We start from the raw sequence: 20,291 nt of genomic DNA on the forward strand, positions 1-20,291 counted from the left end.
GATATTTTGTTATTTCATATTATGGTATCTAAGGTATAAAGAACAATATTGTATTGATATGACATGAGATTTATTGAAGGTTTATTGCTGATTTACTTTGAAATATTAGTTCAAACGAACAGGCTTCATCTTTGTGATTCAAAGATTCGATGATAGAATCCATACTGAACATTTTAGAAAACATTGATATTCCTGTTTCACTTATCTTATTTTTGAATAAATAAAATTCTGCTTACGAAAAGCATCTAATTTCCGAAGGATAACATAACGAAATTTATTTTGGAAACCACTACATGGGTTAATATTGAACAACTTTTCTACCTAAAGTTAAGTTTAGATGCCAAATCAGTCATATCATAATTTAACATTAATAAAGTGATGATTAATAATTAACAATAGAATCACAATTGTCTCAACCCACTTTTTCTTTCAAATCAACAAAATCATCAATTTTTCAAACATTATTTTGTTTATTTATTCTTTGATGTCTGCTATTGTTAATATATACCATCAATTGTTTCTTATTGTCAATTAATCAGACCATTAGACAAGCATATAACTGATATTTCATTCGTTAAAGTCAGGAAATATTGTTATTCAGATAATTGCTATAGAAACATTCATTTGTTGTAATCGATACTTATATTAGTACTTCATTGTAACACACAGTGTATTTACAAGTGAGTACCAAATTTTAGGAAACTATTAAAATATTAAACTGGCACGAAAAGGTTTAGATTAAACAAATCTAGTGTTGTTGTGAGACTTAAACGGAGAATGTTTTGTTTATGAATCGTTTATATCACTAATTCATCAAGGAAGAGAACCTTGTCCGGGGTTGACGGCACTTTGCTGTCTAACCTAATAAAACAACTGCGTATGTAAAGTAAAAAGGAAGAGGTTGTTGAGTACCAGCTCCATCCAGGGCACAGTAACAAAGCCTTGAATAGGTTTGTACGTATCTACGTATCAATTTCTGTGCTTAAAAATTACATTTGAACATCGTAAATTTATTTAAATAAATTCTTCTCGATTACCTCCTTTTCTATCGATGTCTCCATTCCATCACAATAAAAAGAAACATTTAAAATCTTGAAGCACCTATCAATAAAATGAAATGCAAATAACTTTTATCCAATATATCCAATCCAACAAATTTTTCGAAATCCCCTCGTAAAGTTTATCCCAGAAAAACTGCTATATATCTCATTCTATTTCTATAGGTTACCGATTCTCTTTCTCCGTTTATCTCTTTCAGTCATGGACTAAACGATTTTGCAAAAGTTTTCGTTAACGTTCAAACTTTTTAACGATTTTCTCGCTTGTTTCAGAGGGAAGCAAATGCCCCACCCCGGGTTGTACAGGTCAAGGACACGTCACGGGATTGTATTCACATCACAGGAGGTAAGTGACACCACAAATGAAATTAAAAAAAATCCTCATAGATTAAAACATATTATAATCCAGAATTACAATCCGAAGTAATAGAGCTTTACAATCAAAAAAATTTTTCAAAATATAAAGAAAGCAGTTTTTTAAGATACACCAGAATGTTTAAGCATTTTCTTCGTCGATCCGTCTTTCGATAGTCAACTTATCTTCCTCAGAGACAGAAGGTACAAAGATAACTTGACTATCGAGACACAAATCTGACAGTATCTTATTGCATTTTGTCTTTGAGCTTTGATTACGCGTTGGTCACGCATGATACAAACAGTCGTACAGAATCGTGGATGCAGAATGCCAGGGCATAATGGGGCACAAAGTATTATCAAATAAGGCAAAAAAACTGGAAACCATCAAGAAAAGTAAATAGTGCTTACCGATAGACGTTCACAAAAGTTTGACGAAAACTTAGGGTTCGGTAGTAGTAAAGACAATTTGCCTCAAATCATCAGTAAAATAGGCTTTTAAGGTGCAAAATAAAAAATAACCGATAGAGCGACATAGAGTATTGAGGACAATATTTCTTGAGGAAAGTCGATCTACATGGACAAAACTAGCATCTATTCCTTTGATACTTATCAAAAAAACTAGAACTGATAACATGAAGATAAAAGTAGGTTCATATAAAATATTTCTCTTATTTTTAAATCAAAAACTTGAGTAATTTTTATGACTGTATGAATTTTTACATGACAAAAAATTGCTTCAGACCAGACTCAACCAAAATTTACCATCGAATATTGTTCCCGTTGCTGATATAGATTAAAAAATAAAAGAATGGTTTCGGTCCAAAATTATTTCATCTTCAGATGATATACATAAAGTAGATTTTTATTATATTTCTAAGATGTTCGAAGCTTCGAAGATGACATTTTAGAACAACATGTACCTAATTCTTTTGTGAAGCTGGAAAATCTCACGACTGAAGAGACAATTTGAGAAATGTGTGGACTGAGCTTTCTAAGAAGATTTCCAATGATCAAAAATTCGGACTGCAATACCAGACTGTTAATAAGATTAAAAATGACTATTCCACTGGTCCAAGGCAAATACTTTGAAAGGGGTAATATTTTGTTTACAACAATTCATACAAAATTGTTGCCCATCAACCTCATAACTGAAGGGAGAATTCAAGAAACGTTGGAATGAACTTATTGAGAAGAGTTCAAATGACTAAGTATCCCAACTCGGGTTTTTTGCTCTTTCTTTTTCTCGATACTATAATGTATCTTAGGACGACGAAATTTCAAGACTATAGAGAACATGCAAAAGACAACCATAGCAGACTGTTAATAAGATTGAGAATGACTACTCCACTGGCACAAGGGAGCTTCTTGAAGGAATTAATATTTTTTTCTACAAAAATTGTCAATTATAGAATTAGCTTCAATAATTTTCTCGCACTCATTGTTAACTAACAAAACTATAGGCTAGTAGAATTGGAATTCATAACTTTGGTTTCGATAATTCTGGATTAACTCTGCAAATAATATCGACCGCTATTTATTAACATTACATTTTCGAATATAGTCTTTCTGGATGTCCAAGGAAGGACAAAGTTACACCAGAAAGTAAGTAAAATTATCGTGACAAAAGAAAGGTATAATTAATGTACTTCTAGAAACTTTGAACAGGGTTATTATTATCAAATAGGTTATAAATAAAAATTAGCATAAATTCAATTATTGCTAATGATGGTACAAAAGTATCCATTGTGAAAAAAGTGAAGCTGCATGTTAATAGACGTTTTATTGTAGTATTAAGAGAATAATTTTTACTCAATTAGTCGATATTCAGGAAATGAGTCGCTACATCAACACTAAAATTGTATACTTAGTAATATCCCCAACATTCCTAGATTTAGACAAACTATATCATATTTCGTGATAGTGTAGGTCCTTTGTGGTTATATTATTATTATAGTATTAGTATATAGAAGGACGAGTTCGTGAAATTTACGTAACAGCAACATGATCAAAATAATCACCACTTTCATCAAAGCATTCATAAGTCTCCATATCTCAAAATTTTGACGCTAGTCATCTTTTGGAATATTCTCAAAATTCACGAATTGCTTCATTCCTCTCGCTTTCCGTCGTTAAACATCGATCACGTAAATATTTCTTCAGATCAAAGAATAACCAGAAATCACACGTAGCCAAATTAGGTGTATGCAGTGGACTGTTATATTATTTTCATGTGAAAATTCAACTGTCTATTATACAAAGAATTACTATTAATTTTCGTGATGCAACATCAACCTGCGGATATTGACTGTCTCTAGAACTTAAGGTAAAATTTTGTGATGTATCAGTTTGCTGTAACTATACATTGTTCAATTAATTTCCCACATATAACTTTCTTAATACACCTTCGCTTTTGTCGCCATTGTATATATACATATCGGTTTACACCATTCTACGACGTCTTCTGATCTCTAACCGTCATCTGTCTTTATCCTGTCATAAGTCTTTTATTAGTTCTCTGTCCTGCATTTCCTTATCTATGCCTTCACTCCAAATTCTTCGTGGTCTTCCTCTTCTTCTTTTCCCTTGTGATAATATCAATGACTGGGTACTGGACAGAAAGATAAAATGGAATGAGTATATTGACCGCATGACGGAAGAATTGTGAAAATATCAAGGGACAAATCACCAGCAGGACAAAGAAGCATTGGAAGACCTAGGAAAAGATGGAGTGACAACCTCCCAGGTGACTGAGCAGAGACAATGACGTGAAGAAAAACAGGCAATGTTGCCTATACACAACAGGAAGAAGAAGATATGTGTCTGACTCTTATTGCCTCTCTTATTTTGTCATTTCTTATCCTGTTTTTACCTGCTGCTCTTCTCCAGTTTATTATTTCGCTTTTATTAATGTTGGTAACTTTTCGTGAACCCACTCACGACTCTAGTATGAATACCAAAAAATGGTTTGGATTTTCATCACCTATTACTATTTTAGAAAGAATACTTTGCTTAACTTTATTACTACAGTCCAGTAATTGAGGACAGCAGGTGTCTGCAGGTGTCTGATCATCAAGCGTTATCCGTCATTTAGATTAAAGAACTTTCTTCACCAAATCACGTAGCGCCTGTTTAAAATGTGTGTGATTTGGTGTGAACATAATAGACAAAGCGTATGCTTCAGCTACTCTAGTTTAATAGCATTTCAAAATATACAAAATGGCTCTCATTCAATCATTCTGTTAATTGTACAGAAAATATATAATATGCATAGTCTAAACCATAATGAAAATATGGAAGCTTTATTTAGTGAATACATTTAGTATTACTGAATATCCCAAATAAGTATTAATCCACTATATAGGTTAGCCAATCTTTAAAAACCCAAATTCACAAAATAATCATCATTTCATATTATTTAAAATCATCTACACTCTGTTGAGAAACGTGTAAAACAATTTTTATTCCAAATGGATACGTTCACGTGACTTTTAGAAATATATCGTAGAAGTTTTTAGTATTAAGGGCAGCTTGACATGGTACAAGGTACATGGTACAAGACAACGTGCAAGAAATTGCATGATATATTTTCAAAGTCAAAATATTTCATAGAATGAAATGAAAGTGAAATGAATTAGAAAAAAAGGGTCAGTGAATAACCGGCAATAATGATATCTGATGCTGCTTCGCTTTTGGACAGGTTGGTTGTTACGCGACAAGTAACTAGACTTTTTCCTAAGGCCGCTTGACATGATACAAGAAACGTGCAATGCAATGCAAGATGCAATATTTTTCTTATATAATATTCTCCTCAGGAGTTTCTTCATCCATTCTCACTAATTGTTCTATGTTTTCTCATCTAATTCTCCAGATAAACTGTCCATCAGACTATAAAAGTAAGGTAGCATCAGTTATTGAATAAAGTTTGAGGTTAGATACTTTTACTTATGGAATTTTGATTAGTGGCCACCATAATGCAATGGCAAGCGACATGCAATATTTGCCTATGTAATATTTTGATCTTGCAAGGAATTGCATGTTGTCTTGAATCATGTCAATCTGCTTTTAGGGACAATATCATCCGCATTCAACTCCCTAGCTTACTAGAGTTATTAGTTTTTAGTTTTGCTTTTGCGGGGTAGAGAGCATTTATATTTTTGTTTCATCCATAGTTGCATCCATCCTTTTTCACATCTGCATTTTCAACCATTAATCAACATTCTTTTTGAATGACATCCTTCTCCCTTTTTCCATAGCACGCTTCAGAATCAGTTGATGTTGAGTATAATAATTGTCTCTGTGTGGAAAAGGACAATATATTTTATTTTTATTTTATTTAATCTCTCTACCCCTAATGTCTGTGCTGATTTTGATCTTTCCACACTATTATTATACTCAATTGATCATGATTGACCAAAATAGAGTTACAAAAGTCATCTCACAATATATTTTTTGGCCTAACGAATAATAAATGAGAAAATATGTAAAAAAAAGTATTAATTTTGGTCAATCTATGTAGTCAAGCTTCATATTTTCAATCACCGAACACATAACGGTGATTCAAAATAAAAGCTTGACTAATATAAAATGATTCTGTTGTACTGCAGTCCTGGCTATGCACGAGACCATTCTCAAATGTCCAACACCTGGATGCAACGGTAGAGGTCACGTTAGTTCGAATAGAAATACTCATAGAAGTCTATCGGGTTGTCCAACAGCTGCGGCTAATAAGCAAGCTGCTAGGGAGCAAAAGTACCAAACGAATATGCAGAAAATTAAAAGTCCAATTGCCTCACCACAATTTAGCGGTAAGACAAAAAATATATTGACGTATTGCTTAGAATAAACAATATTTTTTTGCTATTATGGGAAACATGTACATCGGTCAATTCATTAATATATTCTGAGGTGTTCAATGTCGACGCGTCATACTTAGAAAACTTGAGTGTCGTGTAGCAATGAAATTTCTAGTTTTGGAAAAATCAGCATCAATACAAATTAGCGAAAGGTTGGTAAATTCGAACAAAAGAAAGCTGAGGTGCTACATTTAAGGGTAAGGTAAAGGTTAAGGATATCCAAAAAGTGCATGAAAACCAGAAAACATAGCAAAAAATACTTTATATCATCATGCTATAGATCATCGAATAATCGAAAAAGGTTAAATAGAAGCCCTTAGGGTCTCTTTAGTTGATGCGAGCAATATTTTGGCTGAAGTCTTAGGTCGAAGAGAGATCTGTCTGTTAACACACCAGAGCAACAAGATTTGGCGCATTTTCGAAATGATATCATGGATTTTTGGCTTGTTTTGTAACCATAGATGAGTTTTGGGTATACCAATATGATGCGAACCGAAGAACAAGAACAAGAAGTTAAGGAATGGTGACATCGGTTTCAAAGCAAGTTAAAGACCAGGAGTCGGTTAGTATCATCAATTTTTTGAATAAACAAAAAAAATTACCTCCACACCGGGGTAATAATAGACGGAGAGCATTATTGTAATGTTTAGATCAACCACCCCATTTGCGATACCCGCTTCGTAAAATATTTGGCTGAGCTGGATAAGATGATTTCAGAGGCGTTTCGACTGTCTTCCATATTCTATATTGAATAAGAAAATCTCTCAGAAACTATAAAATGTAGTTTTTCTCTACTAATGACAAAATCTATTGCACAGGCCTGGTAAATTTAGCAGCCGACGACGATAGAAATTTCCTCAGTACTCACTTTCTTGAACGTGAGATTCCTTCTTGTAATTTATTGAGAACTTGTTATATTGCTAATTCAATCCAACATTATAATCACTAATATATTTTAAAATAAATTGAATATATGTGAAAAATATATCGTTGTGGTTCAAGTATGATATCATCCTGACAACGCACTGGGCCAGAAAGAGCTTTGGCTGCAAAAAGACTTCTTAAAAATGAAAAATGTTCTAAAACGGAAACGTTTTGATACCATTCATGATATTGGGAAGAGATTTAACGTAGGGATAAGGACATTATTGCCCAAAAGTAGTGCTTTGTTTTTAATACAATTCTCAATTAACTCAATCAGATTTTTGAATCATACCTCGTGTATAGCTCTACCCTGAATAGAAATAGTATGTTACTGAATGGTTTTAGTAAAACTGGTCTTTATGATGTGAAAGACTTTTCAAACCTTGTAACATGGGTCTAAGTGAGTAATCATGAGACAACATAAGAGCATAAGGACTCCCAACTCAACCCAACCTCATGTAAAAAAGTAGCAAACTATTTTTTAAGTTTTTTATTGTAAAAATGTGTAAACCAGGGAGAATAATGATATAGTAATTCGCAAAAATATCAAATTTTTTAAGAATATTCTTCAAAAATACTAAGTAAGTTTCGTTTTGAGCTTCCACCTCCAGAAAACCATCATTTTCATTTTCATTAGAGATATTTTCTTATTTGGGTTGATAATTTTCATAAGCGTTTTCACTCAAAATCCACTTTATTTCCTATATTGTCATATTATACGACATTTTTAAAAACTATAGAATATAAAGATACCAAATATATATTATAAAATTGAAATAGGAGATTTTTGATATACAAATATGGAATATTTAAGGTGGCTGTCAAACTGAATTTCCTCCTAACTTCGAAGGGAAAAGGACACCTACTTCGGAAGACGTTAAACCTAACTATTTAGTGAATTACGGGAATCATCCTCCTTCGACTACTACAGCGGAAGAAATCAAGACACCATACGACCAATATTACTCCAAACCAAATCTAGTCAAGCCCGATCCTATGAAAATACCGAAAACAGAAGTTACTACCAGTAGCTGTTGTAGTGTAAGCGGACAAGCAGAACTTCTAGTACCAAAAACTGAAATCCCAAGCTCTTGTAGGTACGTTAAAATAAATACTTCAATTTACATTTGATATAGTACGACTACTTACCTTATTCATAAATCATTCAATTTTTCTACTTCCAGATCACCTCCTTCAGGAATAAGATCAGGGTATGAACCATATATCAATCAAGATTCAAATTCTTCTTCTATGTCTAGTATGGATACTATGAACAATAGAAATCCTCATCAGATTCATCACGGTGCTCCTCACATGGGTCCTCATCATAATCCTCAACAACCAGGGTACGAAATTTTGATTTTTTAACGAATATTTAAATATACGTGCTCAAATTTTTAATTCCCTTATTTGTTTATGCATATTTGATAGATTAGATCTCAATTTTAGCTTATTTTGAAAACTGTTAGATGTACAACATCATATCCAATCCCCTTCTCACTTAACTATAGTTGCATTTCATCTTTATGACTGTCTGAAATGAAAATACTTTCACTCCGACGAATATGGTAGGAATCGATTTATTCATTCATCACAATTCCAAGTGTTCAGCGCTGATATCCTCATGATAGCTGCCATTTTTTTATCGTGGTACTAGATCTTAAATTCAAATTTGTTTGTTATACTTCAACTCCAAGGTTACCCTAGGTACTTCTACTTCAAGACACTTACATCTCAAAAATATTGTCATTAATGAAATACACAATTTGTTCTTATTGAAGCCGGTCATTTGAAATTATTCTTTTCTGTCAATTTCATCAGAGATGTTTCGCTTCTACATCAATATAAAAAATTAGTATCATGCTAAATTATCGTATTAAATTATTACTCAATCTTAGATATAATATGGAACACCAGATGCCTCATAGATCTCCATACCATCAGTCACCTATATCAGAAGAAATTTATCATAGGGAACGTTCCTACACTGAAATGAATGAACCCGTAGGAAGCAGTGCTATAGCCAGACCAATTGTAACTTATTCCAATGAACTAACAAATAGATCCTATGAATCAGGATTGATAAACTCTGCCGGTCATAGACCTTACGATCCTGGTACCACTAGCTTTGAAAGGTAACGTAATCAATTAACAAATATTAACATTAGATAAGCGATAAGAAACCTGATAATTAACAAATTTGTTTGTATTGTATCACTTTTATTCTTTATACCCCTACTTGTTTTGTTTTCACCATTTATTTTTTTTTTATATATTTGTTTTTCCATTTTCTGGTTTCCTAGTTCTGTTCTTTATTTATCCATTTCATGTCACTTTCTTTCTGAGTTTTTTTCTATAACTTTGATGCAGGTTTTTCTTGTTTTGTTTTCATATTCTTCTCTATCTTCCTAATTATTTGTGATTATTAATTTGCTTCTAAAATTTCATCTTACTATTTCTTAGCGTTTTCCATTATACCATTCTTGATATCCTCCGTTTTGTACTATCTTTAATTCAGCTCAGTAGAAATTTAATAATATTGTCGCATTCCAAATCCTCTCTTTCTTCAACGAGGTTTTTGGTTTTCCCTTTTCTGGTTTTCTTATTCTGGCCTCCAGCCGCTCATTTCTTATCACTTAGTTGGAGGGATTTCTTATTTTTTCTTATTCTACTCTACCTCCTTAATTATTTGTGCTTATCAAATTTCTCCTAGAATTTCGTTTTACTATTTCTCAGTGCTTTCTATCAAACCATTTTCATAGAACCCCTACTTTTAATTAAGAAATTTATTAATATTTATACTTTTTTAATTCCAAATCATCTCTTGACATTCTAATAACATTTTTTCTACTTATTAGTCATATTAGCTTATTGTAAATCGTTATAATAAGTGCCTCAATAATTTTCTCAATTGCAAATGATATTTTGTTTGTAAGTCGTTTTAAGGAAAATTTCCTCACTTTCTGAATAGTCCTTGTATATCGCAATGATCATAATCGCGTTTAATGGTAGGATATCATATCATTATTAGTCAAGAATCAGAAATTAACTAAAGATCTCCAACATTATGAGCTTTAGGATTCATTTTTTTAAGTCCTTATAGCAGGATACCAACATTTGTAAAGATCTACAGAAAATGAAATTTCTTATTGTTCAGTGTTCGAAAAAAGTAATCGATATATTTGAAATTATGTGTAATTGATATTTTTTCATTAAAATAGGTATGATTCTAGCCAATGCGTTTCACTACAACAATCTTTGGGTCCACCAAGGGTTCCACCACAGGGTATGTACGAATATATAGACGAACAACAAGAACAGAGGTATCAACAAGAAGCTGCTGCCGCACAACAGCATCAAATAGCCGTCGCTAATGCTCAAAGTATGATGAAAACTGAAGAACCTGAACAAACTGGACCTTTATATCCAAGGTAAGAATTATTGTTGAAATTTATTGTTGAAGATTTTCAATTACTGAATTTTCTGTCAAAATACGACGAGATATATTATTGTATGGAAGTTCGTGAAATAATTTATTAGTTTTCCAATTCCTGCTATGATTTATAAGAACTTATTTCTCTCTCTAGAATTGATTGTCTAAACACTGAATATTTATCTAGGTATACTAGAAAAAACAAAAGTAGTAATTTTTTTTATTAAAATCTACACATTTAAAAAAGTTTCATTTTCTAGATTACACAATTTCGTTTAATTTTAATTTTCCAGACCAATGTATCAGTACGATGCCTCGAGCGGAGCTCCCCTTCCAGTTGGCTTTTCAGCAATTAACTTATCTGTGAAATGTGTGACAACGGCTCACGCTGCTCAAATGAAGGGTCCACACACGTCCCCAGGGGGCACCGTTATCGATTTGTCGACGTCCAGTGTCACCACTACCAGTCCGCAGGTAACTTTAACTACATAAACAGAGATAAACTGTTTTCATGAGGATATTCAACAATTCAGTGAACCCTAATGACATTAATTAGGTCGATATTTGATTGTTCGGTGATGTTGATCCCACTTCTGATTTGACCTTTATATCACAATTCTAGTTTTGATAGATTCAGAAATAATGGATATTAAAATAAAGTTTGATTCTTAAAATAAATTTTTTCTATATTATTTGTTGCAGTACATGGTGCGGTCCACAAGTTCTTAGCCTAACATAGAAAGAAAAGTCATAAATAAAAAAAAATTTTCCACAAAAATTTTCCCCACACACTTTTCATAACGTCTCACTAAATATTCGGACGTCGCCTGTTTAATTTAATCGGCGGTGTTTAATCTTTTATCCCTTAACTTGGCCTTCAGCTTTGCGAAGAAAAAATAATCGGACGGGGCCAGATCAGGGCTATATAAAGAGAAGTAGCTTGGACTGGACATGAAGCAAGCACACACATCGGTTGTTTTAGTAAGTCAGAGTGACATGCCGCGTTTATGGTTGTATTTATTCCTTTTAATTAATCAAAATGATACCCAGTCCCAAAATATTTTCGTGACTTTTGCTTTTTTTGGCATGGGCTCTCCTTTCCATGAAATCTTTTTTGGATGTCGGTATCATGTAGGATCCTTAGAATTCGTGTTTTTGAAATGCCGGTCGTCTGTGTTGCAATTTCCTTTGTTTTTTAGCACTGGTGATTTGGAACGATAAATTTCACTAATTTCAAAACATCATAACTCGGCAATTTTTAATGGTTGAAAATGATAAACACAAGTCACCGTAAATATCCTCCATTTTGTTTTTGATTTGTGCTGGTGTTAATCCTTTTCATAAAAAAATTTTGTAACAGCGCGATACTCAATTTGAGATATTTTTCAAAACAATTTGACTAAGTTGTTGTTCATGCTCTATTATAATAAAATCGAAGATCAAAGTTGAAACTTTGTGTGAAGCTTGTTGAGACTTGTCACTGACTCGTGCATTAAGATTTTTGCGAATGCACTATGAGACCAAGAACTCGGGGACCGAACTACGCATATATATAATACTTGCTTATGCAATGCAGATTTTAAGTAAGTAAATAACTTTTGCAGTGCTTCTATATTCATAGTAATAAATGTGCGACTAATTAATGTGCATTCGGGTAAAATCGGATTAAGTAGTTCGGATATTGGCAAGTGTATTGAACCGAGTTAATAACCTCTTAATCTGTAATAGTTATTTGATATGAAATCGAACAATGTTTATTTACAGGTAGCCTATAGCTCGCCGCATTACGGAGGGGCGGGACAAAGGGTTGGAGGAAGTCCTCAAGCTGCGGCCAGCCCTCATCTTTCTGCAAGTCCACAAGTTCCAAGTCCGCAAGGTCAAACATTAGATCTTAGTATCAGTAGATTGTCTCATAGGTAGGTATTTGATTGAACAAAGTTAAAAATTTCACATTGTATATAAAATTGGGAACTGAAGACTATATTATTGTTGTAGTGGAGTCCGGCCGGTAGGCACTTTTCCTTCCACACCTGGAGGAGGTCCAGTATTAGTTCCTGGCGCAGGATACAGTCGAGAATCCACTCCTGATAGTGGAGGAAGTCATTACATGGATGCTTACAGGGACCCAGCAGGTACATAATTTATTACAAAATCTTAGTGATCTATATTCCTTGCTCCTTTTTTTATTTTTTAAATTTTATTTTGGATTTAGTAATTAGAAACAAATGAATCAATTCCAAACAATCAAATTTCCGATGGTATTGAAAGACTAGACATGAAACATAACCTCAATTCAGCAACAATAATTCATATTTTATAATCCTGTGCAGAAAATGTTTTCTTCAAAACTGACTGCGATGTCGGTTGCCTCAAACTATGAACTTGTAAATTGATTTCGCCGAACTATACAGCATTCTTCAGGCTTTCAAATGTATCTCTCATCCCCCAGATGAGGGGGATTTTAACCGATCACTCTTTAGTCCAAGACATACATGACACCTAACCTCTAACGGCACTCAGAAATTCTAATTCAGCATCAAGGATTCTTGACGCGATCTATGGAGCAACAGTATGAAATCACTGTACAAGATCCATCTATCTAATTCTCACCTTCTGCTTCAACTATATTTTCTGAGCAGGAGTAATTATTCCAAACTTACTGACGGTTATTTGATGTCTTCTGAAAATCGTATCCGTCAAGCACATTCTCACTGACCTCTCAGCGATTTAATATTAAACATATCCTTAAGGAAACACTCCACTGCGTTGCAGAGATCAAGAAAGTTCCTCTAGGCTACCAAACTGTATCAGAAAATAAAACGGCACCCTCAACGGAAAAATCCGTGACTCCAATTTCAACCATAGAGATACGGACATTTTTAAAGAAATGAGCCAAATGAAGCTTTATCCGTGTCTATAATTTCAGCCGTGAATATTTCAATAATAAGCTTTAACTCACGGATGAATTCTGTCTACGAATGAATACTGTCCACGGATAAATACCTTCCACCTACAGTTGAAATCTGAGATATATGCCATTTCTAATCCCAATAAATTTTTTTCATTCATTTAGAACGAATTATACATGATTAACAAATAATTTGATTGTAAGAATAACCTTAGTAATAATGAATTGTGCTATGTATATCTCGTAATTTATTCTCTGACTCTTATTCTAAGCTTAATGATATTGCACAACGTTACACGAGTAACTAATATCCGTGACAATTGGATACGGATGATTAGGTTAAGTTAGATTAGATTAGTTTTAAAATTTCCGTATTTCTAAGATTAAAATTAACCACGTTTTTTTCCGTGGAGGGTGGCGATTTCCGTGTCTCCGGACCGAAAATAAAATCCAATATAATTTATGTATTTTATAAGTTTTCTAATAGTACTTTGAGTAATGTTCTTTTTTTTTCAAGACAGGTTAAACTCAAATGAAATACGCCACATTTACTTCTTTTTATATTCAAAATTACCCAATTCACTTTCAAGAACGAAACAATATCTGTAATATTTGATTTCTTAAATTTTTAGGTTATGGTCCAATGAGTCCACACCCTGGTTACGGGATGACAACAGTTGCTAGTGACTATGCGACGAATCCCTACTCACCTTACCCTCCAAGTGGTTATTCATGTGCAGGAGGATATCCAGGCCCCGTTACAACTGGTTATCCCGTACCTCCCGGAGGATACTCACCAAGCACTTGTTACTCTATGCCTCCACCCCAACACTCCTTATCTCAACATGATAAATCTCCGAATAAAGACAGGTAATATTCTATTCATTATAATTTATTAAAATACAAATTCTTCATAATTTTAAAGTTTACTTTTCTTCCGATAAAGTTTTTATAAAAACATTTAATTTATGGCACTAGAACGATTTCTGTGGCACCACGATTTGAGTTTTCTAGCATGACCCAAATTTGAGCAAAAATTAAGAATAAAATATTTTGATATCTTACTTCGTTTTCGAAATATCTATATTTAAAGTTTAGGTTTTTTGACTTTATAATAATAAATACTGAATAAATTATGTAATGAATAATAAATGATCCAATTATTTTATTGTTAGTTTTGATTTTGACTTCAGATATAAGGAATATAAGGAATTCGATTAGATTATTGATATGTATTTTTAAATTTGATTACATAAAAAAAATGGCATGCGTACTGAAATTTTGAATTTTACTGTATCTACTTTTATTTTATAAAATTAACTACATTTTAAATTCATTATTTTTCAATTTGTTTAATCTTATTCAAAAAAGTTTTTATTGATACCAAATACTGTATATAATATCTATACCATTTTTTTTATTGAAACAACTTTTAAAAATACCCCTGTATTTTTTTTGAATATGTAGTTTTGGTTCCGTTACGATAATACCTATGAGTAAATGACGTTCTATATACATTTAATATTCATTTCCCATTTAACTGTAATGTTTATAGAGAATTCTCGCATGAAATGCAGTTCGTAATCAGGTGTGCTCGTGCTTATCGCGTATTCCGAGTCTAGTTTGTTATCAAGAAACTTTTCAAATGGTGATTTAATCAATTATTTCGTAAAATATTATTAGATTCAAATGGAGGAAAATTATCAAAACGGGTATGACTTTTCATTTTATTTTGACGTGAATCTAATTTTAATAAAAACCTAATTAATAAATTAATAATGATCTTTCAACGGCGGTATCACCAACCTTTGGATTATCAATTAACGTATAATATTCTTAATGTTTTTCCATTATCCCTAAAATAGTTTGGATTACATATTATATTTCCAATTTCAAACATAACCATTTATATACTGATTACTAATGGACAATTTAACGTTATGAAAGTTTTTTCCATCTTTGTCTTGCGGAAATAGATTTGAGGTTACGTACAGTAATACCAGAGAAAGAGTAAATTTAAGTGTCAAATATTTCAGGACAGAAAAGCCCTATTTGTTTTACTTTAACTACAAAAATTAAAATCAATTACAGTAAAACGTAATTGGTACTCCAAAATTCATATTAATGTTCAAGTACAACATAACGCCCTCTCATTTAACAACTTTACTTTCAATTACGTTCAAGAATAAAAAAATAAACTACTTTGAAGACGATTACTGTTACATATGTACAGCATTGTAGTGATTGCGAGAAACAATCACATTTAAATTTAAACTGCTTTTGGTAGCGTCGATTCTGTGGATCATTTCATTAAAGGAAACAATTCATCTCCACTTGTACGGGATGGTAAGGAGCCGATTCAGTGTCCAACTCTTACCTGTAACGGCATAGGACACATTACTGGTCATTACGCTACACATAGAAGGCAAGCAAATAGATGATATTCTTATACTAACCTTTTTTTCTAAAATTAATGTAATAGTTTTATTCTCAAAACCATGATTAAGAAGTATTTGTTTGAGGTAAAAGATTGATTTGATTCTTTGTAATGAAAATATAAAGTATATGTGTTAATATAAGCTTCTTGGCGCCATTTCCTGGCAATTTTTTAAACCCCTGTTGTTATTTAGTAATAGAATACTATTTGCTCTATTGAAATTGTGAATCAAGTATTATTTCTCAAGCATGGTTTTAAGAAACTATATAATAATTAATTGCTATTAATATTGTCCATGCCCATATACTAACAAATTGGTATTGGTAATTTGTCACTGAGTCAGGTCCTTACATGCTTAATAAATCTCAGATTTAATACAATTTTTAAGTATCTATGCTAACTTTTTCTTTATTTTCAGTCTGTCAGGATGTCCACGGGTAGATCGATCTCAAATACAACCTCATTCTCAAGAATTAAAATGCCCCACACCTGGTTGCGATGGATCAGGACACGTAACAGGCAATTATAGTTCTCACAGAAGTCTTTCAGGATGTCCTAGAGCCAATAAACCAAAAAGCAAACCTAGAGATGGTCAAGATTCAGAACCACTAAGGTAAATTATGAATTTAATATACAACAATTGTTATTCTTGTATAAATGTAGCTCATTTGTTTCTAAAATCGGTGATATCTGAAACTTAAGGTACCTGAATTTTTTCATGCGTTCAGATGCCCTATACCGGGTTGTGATGGATCTGGGCATGCGACTGGAAAGTTTTTGTCGCACAGAAGGTAAAAACCAAAATACTGACTGCTTTTTTTGTTCTGAAAAATGTCTTATTAGTTTAAATTGTCTTTTTTTTCCTTGTATAAAAATATTGTTTCATCTATAATATAAATCGAGTGAAAGCTGATATTATCATTGGAAGTTATTTAAATCAGATGAAAATACTGTAACTTCCATTTTCTCACTAGGAGGTTCCAAGACTGGCTTTAAAATAAATATGATTGTAATAATAACTTATATCACCATTGATTGTGGATATAGTATAACATTTTCAGAATATTCTTAAATAAAATATACCTATTATTCAAATGTAGTGAAAATATTGCTTTAATAATACTGGAACAGTCTGTGTTTTGAAATAAACTGAAAATTTAAAACATTTTACTTTAGATTTAGTTTTAGCAGATTCATACTTGAATATTTCTTATTTATAACACCAAAAAAGATAAAAATAAAATTATATTTGATTATATTCACCATATAATAGATGAATAATAGTTTTTACTTCAAGAATTTTCCCTGAATTGAAATTTTTAAAATTTAATTTAATTTCAAAATACTTTATGCTAGTTTTTTTATTATTTACTCTCAAATAAAAACATTGAAAACCCTTAAAAATCCAAAGTTTGTAATGTAAGGTTTTTTCTACAAAAGACAAATAATGGGAAATAAATTATCAAAAAAGCTGACAAATTTTCAAGCAAAAAATAAATTTTTTCCTGATGTTCTGAAAGTGAACTTTCGTTTTAATGGAAATTTTCTTCCATTTCTGTGTGGGCTGATTCTTCATCACTCAGTTCTTCTATATCACCTATATCGGGTTTTAAAAGTATGTTATGGGCTACAAAAGTCCATTTTCCACTCCTTCCTGTTGATAATCAATTTCCTTTTGCATACGTACTATTCCATAAGTACGGAAACTTCTTGTACTTGATATTCTGAGCCATTTACTTACTCTTCTATTGTAAGATTAATACCTTTAAAAGGATTCAAAATGTTACCTGCAAAATTAACAGGTATTAACGCCTTCTTTTTTTTAAATCCAGTACTTTTCTTAAAAGTGGTGTAGATGGTGGGAGTTTTAAAAAAAATTTCTGTATGAAAAATGTCTGATGCTAATTGTTTATTCGTCAAATAATTTCCTCCTGAAAAAATTTTCTTTCTGGTTGGAATGAAATTTAGCAAGTAGAACATATTAATTATCAATTTATTTAACAATATGAATGAAATTATTTTTCCATTCACTTGAAGATTTTGTTTTTTGCAAATCTCTGATTAGTGAATTTAATTTATGCGAAGCACAGCTGTAAGTTGAAATCTGTGGGTATTTTTTATAGATATCATTTATAACTTTTACCATGGCTGTCAATGACAATAGTATAAAACTTTTCATGACAAATATCATCAAAAACTTCAATTATAACTTTTAATACATATTTTGCAGTATGCCACAGGCTTAAGTTTAGTCACAATAAATTTAACTATTGATTCATTTTAAAGATAGCTCCAAGCATCGCATTGAAGTCCCTGTAAAGTAGCATGTTCTATTCTAAATTCTACTCAATTATTAGTTATTGTCCAAGTGGTGTGTGTCTCTACTATTATCTTTATTGTTGGGCTCTAATTAATACAGGCCATAGTAGTCTATCCAACAATATTTCCCATTCAATATATTGGTTTATAACAAAGCAACAAGCTTGAGAAATCATCTAGATATGCGATTTAATTAGAATCCTAATTTTTTTTATTGCTTTTTGAAAAAAAATATTACTTTCATTTATGATTATTCTGTAGCGCGTCCGGTTGTCCCATAGCCAACAGAAATAAAATGAGAGTATTAGAAAGTGGCGGTTCCGTCGAACAACACAAAGCGGCGGTAGCAGCTGCAACAGCAATGAAATTTGAAGGTGTTAATTGTCCAACACCGGGATGTGACGGAACGGGACATATAAATGGATCTTTTTTAACACATAGGTCGCTTAGTGGTTGTCCAGTAGCAGGGCAGACCGTTAAAAAATCTAAATATCCAGAAGATATGCCATTTTATTCTAAAGGATATACAGGTGAAGATATATTTATTTGTGTTCCGCATCTACATGATATTAACATGGGACACAATTTCCTACAACCATACAATTTTATCGATGATTTAAATATTTCAGATACTTTACAACAATTTTGGGAATAAACGAAATAAGCAGATAAAAGTTAGTTAAGTATAGATTAAAAACTGGTCTGTTTATAAGTTGTATCATGTAGATGCTACAAATACATTTTTGAACAATTTATTTTCTCAAAATCGCTTCCTCAGGACTAAAATTTATTTCTAGACGTTTTCTTACAGGTATAGAACAGGGAACTAATGGAGGCGAAGATCTTATGACCTTAGAGGCGGAGATCTCCGAATTACAAAGAGAAAATGCAAGGGTCGAGTCTCAGATGATAAAATTAAAATCGGATATAAACGCCATGGAAAACCATTTAGGGCATAGTGAAAAAGTAAGTTCAGGATTTGAATTTTGAATTGTTGTCTTATGATGGAAAACTGAGCTACTAAAAATTCACCAGTCATCTGTTTTTATTTTTAATGGAATCTTTTTCAAATCAAGTTTCAAATTTGTCGAATAATATTTTTAATTTGAATTTTTACATTAAGGCTGACAGTCAAATTATGTTGAAACTCAAATTGATTACTTCTCAATTGTAATTTTCTTCTTCATAGTTAGTTGTTGGCTGTATTTATTATTTTTTTTTCTTCATTATTTTCTAGTCCTCATTTCAGTGCTAATCTTTCTTTCACTATTTCATATCTTCACATCTTTTTAGTACACTCCTCGGCCATAATATAATCTACTGTTGTATTTTTGGTTTTCTTCTCATATTGTAGCCCCCCCTCCAAGTTGACTTATTTGTTCTTATATATCGTTCTCTATTTGCTTATTTCTTGTTCTATTTTTTCTTTTTATTCAATTGTCATGTCTAGTTACTTTTATTTGATTTTTATCACCAATTTTCCTTATTTCTATTGTGTATATGATTCTTAATATTATCAAGGTTTTGTATATCTCTGTGTATATGCTTCTCTCTATTCTCGACTACATTAAGTACCCCTATTTTCTTTCTATATTTCCTCTTTCTTCAGTCTCTTCTTTGTTATACTATGTTATTCTTTCTATCATCTCTATCAGTATTCTTCTAGGTAAATCCTACTTGATTGTGTTCTTCCTATATATATTTATTTTATGTTATATTCCATTGCAACTTTTTTTAGCATAAATGTGTCTTTTTCCATTGCATATGTCATCCTTGATATGATGAAGGTTTTTTTGTATTCCTATGTACATTTTCTCTTCATTTTTAATGCATTCAGTACCCCTATTTTCTATCTACATTTCCCTCATACTATAATCTTGTTATCATCTTCGTTAGTTTTCGTATTTTTTCTCTTAACTTTTACTCGGTTGAATCTTTGTGTTCTTACATATCTTTCTATTTATGCTTGTTCATGTTCTATTTTTTCTTTTTCCATTGTCAC

The 20,291-nt window shown here is 31.8% G+C and overlaps 1 protein-coding gene across 1 annotated transcript in view; it reads left to right on the forward strand.

Annotated features, from left to right (window-relative positions):
* LOC130444383 (myelin transcription factor 1) overlaps positions 1–20,291 on the forward strand; it is a 54,104-nt gene that overhangs the window by 25,442 nt on the left and 8,371 nt on the right. Inside the window, exons 3-18 of the mRNA XM_056779479.1 lie at positions 1,332–1,404; positions 2,977–3,017; positions 6,020–6,220; positions 8,007–8,289; positions 8,377–8,538; positions 9,091–9,327; positions 10,414–10,623; positions 10,919–11,099; positions 12,390–12,541; positions 12,621–12,757; positions 14,166–14,403; positions 15,821–15,958; positions 16,389–16,583; positions 16,699–16,761; positions 18,551–18,819; positions 19,101–19,255. Of these exons, the coding sequence (XP_056635457.1) occupies positions 1,332–1,404; positions 2,977–3,017; positions 6,020–6,220; positions 8,007–8,289; positions 8,377–8,538; positions 9,091–9,327; positions 10,414–10,623; positions 10,919–11,099; positions 12,390–12,541; positions 12,621–12,757; positions 14,166–14,403; positions 15,821–15,958; positions 16,389–16,583; positions 16,699–16,761; positions 18,551–18,819; positions 19,101–19,255 (2,735 nt within the window). The remainder of the gene's footprint in view (positions 1–1,331; positions 1,405–2,976; positions 3,018–6,019; positions 6,221–8,006; positions 8,290–8,376; positions 8,539–9,090; positions 9,328–10,413; positions 10,624–10,918; positions 11,100–12,389; positions 12,542–12,620; positions 12,758–14,165; positions 14,404–15,820; positions 15,959–16,388; positions 16,584–16,698; positions 16,762–18,550; positions 18,820–19,100; positions 19,256–20,291) is intronic.

This window comes from Diorhabda sublineata, chromosome 5, assembly GCF_026230105.1.
Source record: "Diorhabda sublineata isolate icDioSubl1.1 chromosome 5, icDioSubl1.1, whole genome shotgun sequence".
Lineage (NCBI taxonomy): Eukaryota > Metazoa > Arthropoda > Insecta > Coleoptera > Chrysomelidae > Diorhabda > Diorhabda sublineata.